Genomic DNA, 10,468 nt, shown 5'->3' on the forward strand with positions numbered 1-10,468 from the left:
AATAACTGCATAAATAAGCAGAAAAACGTGCGTTTCTATTAAAGCTGACGATAATTTTTTTTTAAGTTTTATTTATACTCACTTGTAGTATTGTCATATGCTATTCTGAAGATTTTCAATCAATTTGTACCAAAACTAACCAACAGACCAACTGAGCAAACACTGCAATTTTAATTGAATTAGATATTTCTTACAGTGATGAATTGAAATAAATTCAGATTTATTAAGTTAAAATAAAAAAAGATGCCAGGGATCCCCCAAATTATTATACAATTTATATATATAAATAGGTATATTACCTAAAATACAACCAGAATATGCTTCTAAGTAGATGGCACTTAATCTTTTATTAAATAACAGTGCTTTAATATTTTAAATACTAACATCCTTAATTTATAAAGTTTATTTAAAATATAATATAGTTTATATCTTCAGTGTTGTTCTCTGTGCTTTATAGTTTTCCATATCTTCTTCCTCTCTTATCATATCTTCTTCCTCTCTTCCAGCCCTTATCTCTTATTCCATATCTTCTTCCTCTCTTCCTCTCTTATCCTCTCTTCCTCCCAATGCTAGGAAGAATCATAATTGCTAGACTGTCCTTTATTCACATTATCTTTTTCACCTCTGTGCTCACTGGGTTTCTTACACTCCTCTTTTTCTTCATATTCTTCCTCATCTTCTCCCTCCTCCTCCTCCTCCTCCTCCTCCGCATCAGTCATGATTTTCTGCAGTTGATTTTTAATCTTCTTCAGCTCAACAAGGCCGTCCAACAGCTCCTTGCACACGTCCCTAATCTTAGCTGCAAACTTTGTCTTGGCCCCTTTGTGCAGCTCCCTAGAGTCTCTGGCTAAAAAGAAAACATCAAGGGCCAGAAAGAGGCCAGACATAACCCCGCTGGCTATGCTGAGGACCTGAGTAGCTTTGGCAACCCCACCGGCAGTGCTAAGCACTTGTACAGTGCTCGCCAGGCTCTCAGCATTGATAAATAATGCCTTGCCAGCACGGCCGCCCTCCTTCATTACATGCTTTACATTCCTATTCATTGCACGCTTGGAGATGCTGTCCATGTACTGCTGGAAGTTGTACTCTTCCAGAGTCTCCATACCTGTCTAAAAGAAAGACAGAAAGACACATGAGGGCACAAAGTGAAAGAAAATAAGAAATGTTATATCTTTTGGCTTGTATTTAACCTAACTAATCTGCCATAATGGAAATAAAATCATGAAAGCTATAATGCTGAAAATAAATAACCAATTTTATTGACCGAAGCAAGTGACCCTAGCAGTGAACAAGCCTCTGAGTTTAATAAAGAAGTAATATTTGCGCACAAATCGCTATGCTTTCATGTCTCACCTGCAAGAACTGTAAGCATTCTCTAATGTCCTTTATCTCCTCTTGGTAGCTGAGGATGATCTGCTCCACTCTGGTCCGGTCTGTCCTCGAGTGCATTGTGTCTGTAATGTTGGCGGAGGCAGATGTAAGGCCACCTGCTGTTGCAACGCCGATGCCCACCGCTGTTACAATAAGTGATGAACCAAAAGTGAAAGGTGCCAGTGCCAGTCCTGTAATAGTGGTGATGCTCCCGGCTACGCTGGCCACTCCTCCTCCGATGCTAGCTGTCACAGTCTTCTTATGGAAGCTGTCTGCTGCATCAGCAACTTCCAGCAACTCAGTGACTCGCATATACAGTGATGCCTCTCGCTGTTTGAATAAATACACGAAGAGGCGGGCAGCCTTATAGACACGATCTGCAGTTGATTCTATGGCTCTGAACAAGAGAGGACATTGATGTCATTTTTTTTAATCACTAAATAGTATATATAATTACAGTTCAGAGTTTAAGTTCAAGGAATAAAAGATTATATGAATGTTGAAGAGAATTAATCAACAAACTACACAACTTAAAAAAACATTTTTTTCTCAACTTATTAAAATTTTATAAGGAGAAAAATATAATATACTTTATAAGAAATGTCTAAACTTAATGGAACAATTTAATGCCTGACTGTTATGAAATACTGACACAGATGATTTTTCCACAGATATTAAATAATAAAAAATGTTGAATAAATAATTAAATTTTCTGACCAATCAGATTCCAGAACTCAACAGCACTGTGGTATAATATAAAATGAACTTAATAGCTTCATTGTCTTACGTCTCTGAATCATCTCCTTCAAAATTTGTTGTCTCGTTCCATTCATCCCAACCTAAAGAGGAATAGACAGAAAATCATTCACATGTGTATTAACCAAATACATTAATACAAAGTTGTGTTGACCTTCAGTTTACCTTTCACATTTTTCCACCATTCCAATAAATCTTCATCCTGAAGGCAACATACAATAACGGACATGCCATTATGTTATTTTATTCAACGTTCACATACAGTAGTTCGCCTTCTCTCATTTACACTCACTGGGCACTTTATTAAAACACATGTACACCTACTTATTCTTGCAGTCAGCCAATCACATAGCAGAAGCACGATGCATTAAAAATCTGATGATTGTTTCAATGGCATGGTTGTTGGTGCCAGTGTCTACTGCTGTCTCAAGGGAATTGGGCCTTACAGGAATTGGGGCGACAAGCAACAAACATTCAGCGAGTGGCAGTTCTGCAGACAAAAACGATGGGCTGAAGAGAGAGGTCAGAGAAGAAAAGCTAAACCATTTGAAACTTACAGCAATTTTCTGGTAAATCAAATAACCATGGTGAACAGAGAAGAATCTCAGAATACACAACATGCCAGATTTTCAGGCGGTTGAGCTACAAAGGTAGAACAGAAATGTGAGGCCTCAAGATTTATAAGTTCTGTATATTTAATTGCAAGAATGAGCAGGTGTACAAGTGTTACTAATAAAGCTGTTGTTATGTAGCTAAATAATAATAATGTTTCTTATACATACATCATCATCCTCCTGAAGAGCTTCACTATTCGTCGCCATTTCTGTCACAGTGGGATTCCCTATGGAGTCCGTCTGTAAGCAAATTAAGCTTTTAACATGAAATCAGAATGGTTACATGTTGAACATATTAACTAGCCATTTTATAAACAAACAGGATGTCAAAACAATTTTGTGCCTTAGTATGAAGCTCAGCAGATAAGCAAATAAAACTGGAGAATTTATTTAGAATGTATTAACCCTAGTGGTTTCGAATGTTACCGCATAAAAATCAATGAAATATGTGTGTAAATAACTAATATTAAAAAATAAAAAAAAAGTGTCTGATATAAGGTAATATATTTTTTTTTCAATGTAACGAGGCAAAAATCTGGAAAACTGATATTTCCTCATTGTTTTAAAAACCACTGAAAGGTAAGTAATTAAAAAAACACATCAAGTGGAAGTTCAGGCCCCCAGCGCCCTTAATTACTAAGCTGTATATATGAGATAAATGTAAGTCGCTCTGGATAAGGGTGTCTGCCAAAAGCCATAAATGCAAATGTAAACAGCTTTGCCTTGTAAATCTTGTAAATGATATGAACTAGGCACAAGGATTAACCTACAGTATATGCACATATATGCATTATATTTGGAATAACGACCATTTAAAACAATAAAGCACATAAGATGTTATTTAATTTTTAAAAAAAACAAAAAACTTTAGGGTAATAAAAGGTTGTAAACTGTGCAGTCTTGAGTAAAGTATCAAGGGAGTAAAGGTTTATATTGGTTTTGGACAATGTTGAATGAAAATGTTTGAATGTTCCTTTTATAAATACACTTTCTATTAACTGTGGTCGATTTTACACATCAGTTTTCTTGTACCTGCTGTTTCCATGCTGCTACAATCTGTTAGACATTATGTTAAAACTCTCTCATGTATAATGTGTTTGGTTCCATTTACCTTAAAATGATCCCATTCAAACCCGAGCATCGTGGTAGACCCGGGTTCAGTGGATGGGCTGGATGCTAACATTTCTTCCTGAACACAAAAAAATTGAGATAGACATGAAGCAGTAACATTGTAGGCTTTGAATCAGACTAATTTAATTAATAAAACATTGATATCGTTAGATTATCATGTTAAAAAATTATACCACAGTTGTAGTACTGCAGACTACAAGCTTTATATTAATGCACTTGATCTAATACACAGCAACAACTTACACAAGGATTTGTATGGAATAAACAGATTTTTATTTTATATATGTGTATATATGCTGGTAGATTTTTATTCAGCATTTTTAAAAAGGAGACTAAAGTCATTGTAATCTAAGGTCTTTGTAATAATCAAAGGTAAGCTATGACAGGCCAGAGGGCATTATGGATTCTGGTTTCTTGGTAACCCAAGAAAGAGCAAGAAAGGGAGGAAAAAAGAGAGGCTGATGAGGGAACAACTGGATAGAACCAACATTTCCACAACATAAATTTAGACAGGAAACAAGAACTAGATTTCTGCAACCAAACTCAACATCACACCATAATATTTTGTATTGATTGATTTCCTATAACAGCATATAAGATTATGTTTTATTCCTTTTTTACAAGATGAAAACCAAGCTGTTGGAAAAACATAAAAATCCTTAGTAAGAACCAAAAAAAAACAAAAAAAAAACATTTTTTTTTGTTTACTATAATCCACAGAGATTTTGGTATAAAAAAAAATCATCATGCAGTTAATATCCCCTACCTGAACTGTGTGGTTAAGCATATTATCTTGATGTATTGTTATTTTTCACATTCACTTAAAACCTCTATACTCTTAGATTCAACACAATTACAAGTAAAACTTATCTTACCTGATTGTTTTCGTCTGTGTTTTGTGAGGAAATTAGATCATTGCAGCTCTGAATTGAAAGGAGACATGGAAAGGGTGAGAGTGAGAAGATCATGTGCTGAAGCGGACAGATATTTCCTGCTGAGCTCTGAGAAAAGATTGACAAGTGCTTTGTGCTGATGCACAATCTGTGTATGTGCGCGTGTGTCCGTGTGTGTGTGTGTGTGTGTGTGTGTGTGAGAGTGCCTGTCTGTCTGTATTGTACTTTTGTTTTAAGTTTTAAACTGTATTCATTTTTGCCTCATCCAGGTTTCTACAAGATTATTATAAAAATCTTCATATGTCCCTAACATCATGGGGAAATCTAGCACTGCCCGACTGGCCCCCCCATCTCACAGTACCAGGTTGTTATACTTTAAGACTATTCTCTGTTCTGACAACTAGGTGGCAGAATGAACTTTCCCTAGATGTGTGAACAGCTATGTCACTCAGTGTCTTCAAGAATCTTCATGCTTAATCTTGCATGGTATCCATAGTCTATGACCTAATGAACCAGTATTGATATATTAATTATTAGAGACATCAAAAGCACTTTTCTACATCACTCTGGATAAGGGGTGTCTGCCAAATGCTGTAAATGTAAAATTTTATTTGGTTCCCACAAAATGAGCAATTTCTCTCGTCTTAAACCAAACATGTCTTTACACCTGTTTGTGTTGAATGGGTTTAACATCTCCATTGTTGTCAATAAGGAAAAACTTACTGCCTGATCCAGATGTACAGGAAGACTGTACAATGTCAGACATGTACATTTAAGAGAGATAACAGAGAAATTTGCTCCTTCGCCTCTCTTTCACACTAATCTCACTACTACGCAAATAACAAAAGCACTGTACTGTGTGAGTGGTGAGTGTGTTACCTTTGAAGATGACTTAAACGGGTTGACCATCTGAATTAACCCACTGATCATACCAGGATTCTGCAATCACATGTTTTACAAAAGAAATGAAGCTAATGAAGTCAAAATGAAGCTACTGTAAAAAAAAAAAAAAAAGGTTGTAGTTATATGCATCTAGCACAGTCCTATGCATTCCAACCCCCACATAGTCCAGATGTGTCTTAACAATTTGTGAATAAAACACTTGGGGTTATGCTATGATAGTATGATAGGAAACCATGGGGTGGTGTAATGCACACCATGTGAAGCAAACTTTCTGTTACCATCCCAGAGTTATTTTCCAATAATCACTATCAAAAGCAATGTCTGTCAATTGCTATAAGTCATATATCAATGTCATAAAATGCACAGGGTCAATGAGGTAAAACTTACTGCCTGACTGTCACAGTATACAAGGCAAAACAACAAATTTCCATGTACTGTATTCCTATTATTATGGGGACATGTGATCAGTTTTGCTGACCAAATCAAATCTGAAACTCACTTGTTTGTGTTCAGTGGCTTTATCATTTCCATTGCTGTCAGTGAGAGAAGACTTACTGCCTGATTCAGATGTACTGGAACACTGTACAATAGCAGACATAAATTTAATGCATCTGTGCCTTCATTACTTTTTCACACTGTTTAGTGTCACTAGAATACAAAGAACAGAACACTGTGCATACGTTTGAATGTGTTACCTTTGCGGATGACTTAAAGGGGTTGAACATCTGAATTAACCCACTGATCATACCAGGGTTCTGCAATTACATGTTTGACAAATAAATTGCCAAAATGCTAGTAAACCGAGTGCAAAAAACTGTTTCTTTTATCTATCTGTACATATGTGCCTAACAACTTTATAGTCCATATGCATGTTATTTCAGCCCCAGATGTGTGTTAACACATAGGTTAATGATATGATAGTAAAATAATCAACTATGGGGTGGTGTGATGCACTTAAAAAGTAATGTTTTTCTTTGTGGAGATATATTCAATCTAATTATAAGCCATTGATTATTGTGAAGCATTTGTCATACGATTGCCCGTATTAAATGTTAGTAAATGAATCATCCTCAGCATGAAAAATTTAAGAGCAGCATTGGGTAAGCGTGATTACTTGGTCTGCCGTTTGCTCTGGGCCTATGTCATGTTTCAAGGGCATGAAAATAAGCTGATCTGAATTAGGCAAGTTAGTACAGGAAAAGCAATGAATCGTGCAGTGTTGTAAACCTCAGGGAACAGGGAAACACCCAACTCTGTTATTTGAGAAAATAACCAAAGCATGCCAAGTCATGCTGCAGTATCAACTTTAGACCATGCAACACTGTTAAAAGGAAAATGGCTTGGATACTATTTAATCTTATTACACTGTCATACTACATTGTATACTACTACACCATGGAGTTGACAGCAGATTATATTCAATTCAAGATCATGTTATTGTCCTGACAGGTAGAAATATATAATCATTTCTAAATAACCGCAGATTTACAAATGTACTTTGTAATAGTTTTATAAATCACCCTGTAAACCTTACCTTTTAGGTCATGTTAGCTAGCTGGCAACTGCATATATATAGCAGTTTTTTTTATAAAAAAAAATATTCCTCTCAGAAATCCTGTTTGATTAGCATATGCTTGCTAGCATCCTGTAAGCATGAAGACCTCATGTGCTATCGTTCCTCTATGTGCGTTTTAATTTGCCTAATTGTGATGTCTGATATGTGACACACAAAATAGTTGTTTAGGTCGAATCAGAAACTCACCTGATGGTGTTCAGTGGGTTTATCATCTTCATTGAGTGAAGACTTGCTGCCTGATTCAGAAGTGCTGGAAAATTGGCATACACATTCCATACACGTACATTAATCAATAAATTCCCATGTATTCCTATCATAAGGGGAATAGTTGTTTCCAAAAAAAAGAGATCAATTTATTCTGACTCACAAAAAAATAGTTGTTTGAATTATAACAGAAACTTACCTGTTTGGTTTTTTGGGGTTTATCATCTCTAGCTGTGTCAATGTTTAATCAAGACTTACTGCTTGGTTCAGATGTACTGGAACACTATACAATGTCAGAAATATAAATTAAAGGTCGATGTTAACACAAATCTCCTTCATACCTGTTTAATCTCACTAGAATACAAATAACAGACACACTGTAGATATGTATGAGTGTGTTACCTCTGAACATGACAAATTGTTTGAACTTCTTAATAAACTCACTCATCATACCAGGGTTCTGCAATCACATGTTTTACAAAGAAATTAGTGAAATAAAGCTACCGCAAAATAAATAGTTACAGCTTACAGCTATCTTGCACAGGTCTATGCACTAAAACACCTATACATTTTATATGCATGTTATTTCAGCACCAGAAGTTTAATAGTGTGTGTATAATACTTTTTATCATGCTATAATCAGGTGTCTCACTTCTGCATAGTTCTGTGATTTCTTTACATTGCCATGTGTGGTTTTTTTGGTTCATGTTTTCTTTCCACCCATGTCTTGCCACTTATTTTATCCCTTTTGTGTCCTTATTACCTGCACCTGTTTTGAGTTATTCCCTTTGGTTAGTTTCTTTATTAAGGAATTGCCAATCAAGAAATGGAGGGTTTTTTGTCATGAATTTCCCCTTCTCTATATTTGGTATGCTTAGCTGTTGACCAAAATCTTATTTGTTTTCTCCTTTTGACTGTTTTGTGATTTTATGATTCCAGTCTTGTCTCTGTCATTGGTGTATATCTCACCTGTTTGCTTGTCCATCCATGATTAGTTTGTCTAATGCAAAGTCCCATCATTGTAAATATTTATTTTTTGAGCCATTTCAGTGTTCCTTCAGTTTTTTTCTTTTATCCGATTTTTTGATTCACCTTTTTTTTTTTTTTTAACATTTTCCTTTCACCTTTGTCCTTTTTACTAGATGTTGTTCTAACAGCTGTAGCAGATGGACTCTCAGCACATATACACACGTCCGGTTAAAACGTTATTATTTTCTCTGTGCTTGGGCTATATATGTGTGTGTTTAATATATGTGTGTGTTTGAAAGGGTAGCTACATTGCAGAATAAACTTTTACATCATACTTACATCATAGTTTTAATCTGACATCAAATTATTTGCAGTTTACTTATATCTTAAAGTAGATTGGATTTTTCTAAAAGTAGGTGCAACAGCACCACCAATGGTCATAAAAAAATACACAATGGAATGATTCATACAGAAAACACTGTGACAGTCATGAGTACAGAGTGAATCACCTCCTTTGATATTATGTACACTGAAGCATAGAATTTCTCAGCCCACGTCATACCACATCATTAACAATTTGTTAAACAATCAGTTACATGTGTAATGAATGTGAACAAGGTGGATTATTTAGCTTTTTTTTTTTTTTTTTAAGTTTTAGTTGACATTTTGCTGTATGATGGGATATCTAGTACCAAAAGCACAGACTTTTTTCCAGCATTCAAATGAAAGAATTTATTTATTCATACACACATACAGTACACACATTTACCTTTTCAATGGGCCTCTTTGAAACTATGTTTCTTCATTTTTGACTGCGAGCTGTCTTTGTTTGTGTCAACATCAACACCCTTGGCCAATAAACCTGATTCTGATTCTGATTCTGATTCAAGTGACAAAGTGGATTTCACAAATTTCATCAGTAATCTAAACCGTGTGTTACAGATTAAATTTGTTCTTCTAAAATAAGGACAATTGCTTAAACATTTAAGCAGTGACTTAGAGTAATCACAGCTCCTGCTATTGTCTGTCATCTCATTTATTCACAATTTCATTAAATTGTTTATTTAGTATATTTTCTCATTAATCAATAACTAATTCCACTTTAAAATGAATATTCACTGGTACAGCCATATTTTATAACATTAACTTCATATTCACTTAAACACTTTAAACTAGTTTTTATTTTATTTAACATATTTTTCTACCTATTTCAACAAAACCCGCCTCCAATGCTAGGATTGGCTAGTAGAATTAATATCCTGTGCTATGATTGGCTAGTCCTCCAAATCCGGAAGTGCCGCCCCTGTATGTCCTAGAACTCAGGCGTCCATATGACAATAAACACCGGAGGCAATTATAAGGTTAAACTGCGTTTATAAAGTAATGGGAGTTTTTGAAGCATGAAAATTTAATCGCTTTGAGTTGTTATTATTACTATTTTATAAACATACTACTTTAAATTTGACTGTTTTTGTCCACTGAAGTATTTCTCCCAAAACAAAACAATCAAGAACCTTAACATTGTTCTAAGTGACCAGAATAAAGCAGGTTGTCGTTTAAACTGAATAATGTAATGAACTAACAACAAACAAACTGACCTTTCAATGTGTTTGGAATCCTTGTCGTCGGTAAGGTTTTGTTTGAGCTTGTAGTTTGTTAGGAAAAGGAGTGAATCAGTGACTTTCAGTGTCAGAATCAGTTGGAGAATCCAGAAGTCCGACCTCCAAACGTCACTGCAGCTCCTTAACCATTGGAGATTAGGGGAACTATAGTGTTATGTGATTAAAAAGCCTTAATAAACATAGCTAATTGTGTATTTGGAGTATAATGGACTTGTATAATGTAATTATAAGAAAAATAAGGATGGTAAGATGCAGCCAGATGCAAAGCAGAGTTACTTGGTAAACCTTAAGAAGTTGATTATTTTCCAGTTACCGGAAATGTTATTCCACTTATACCACAGCAACTTGACAGTGATTACAATATTTCCTTAGACCCTTAGAAAATGCTGACACAAAGATTCCTTCAATAATATTACAAAAAAAAAAAAA

At 35.0% G+C, this 10,468-nt stretch overlaps 1 protein-coding gene across 1 annotated transcript; it reads right to left on the minus strand.

Moving 5' to 3' along the window:
• Positions 1–238: 238 nt before the first annotated feature.
• apold1b (apolipoprotein L domain containing 1b) lies at positions 239–10,155 on the minus strand. Its single transcript, XM_060864322.1, has 14 exons — positions 10,016–10,155; positions 7,851–7,908; positions 7,648–7,731; positions 7,431–7,494; positions 6,364–6,423; positions 6,168–6,248; positions 5,645–5,704; positions 4,748–4,795; positions 3,853–3,930; positions 2,910–2,981; positions 2,293–2,329; positions 2,159–2,210; positions 1,354–1,768; positions 239–1,109 (listed from the first exon to the last, which is right to left on the minus strand). The coding sequence occupies exons 3-14, from the start codon at positions 7,671–7,673 to the stop codon at positions 570–572; spliced, it is 1,533 nt and encodes a 510-aa protein (XP_060720305.1). The 5' UTR covers positions 7,674–7,731; positions 7,851–7,908; positions 10,016–10,155; the 3' UTR covers positions 239–569.
• Positions 10,156–10,468: the final 313 nt, after the last annotated feature.

Source organism: Tachysurus vachellii, chromosome 2, assembly GCF_030014155.1.
Source record: "Tachysurus vachellii isolate PV-2020 chromosome 2, HZAU_Pvac_v1, whole genome shotgun sequence".
NCBI classification, from domain to species: Eukaryota; Metazoa; Chordata; class Actinopteri; order Siluriformes; family Bagridae; genus Tachysurus; species Tachysurus vachellii.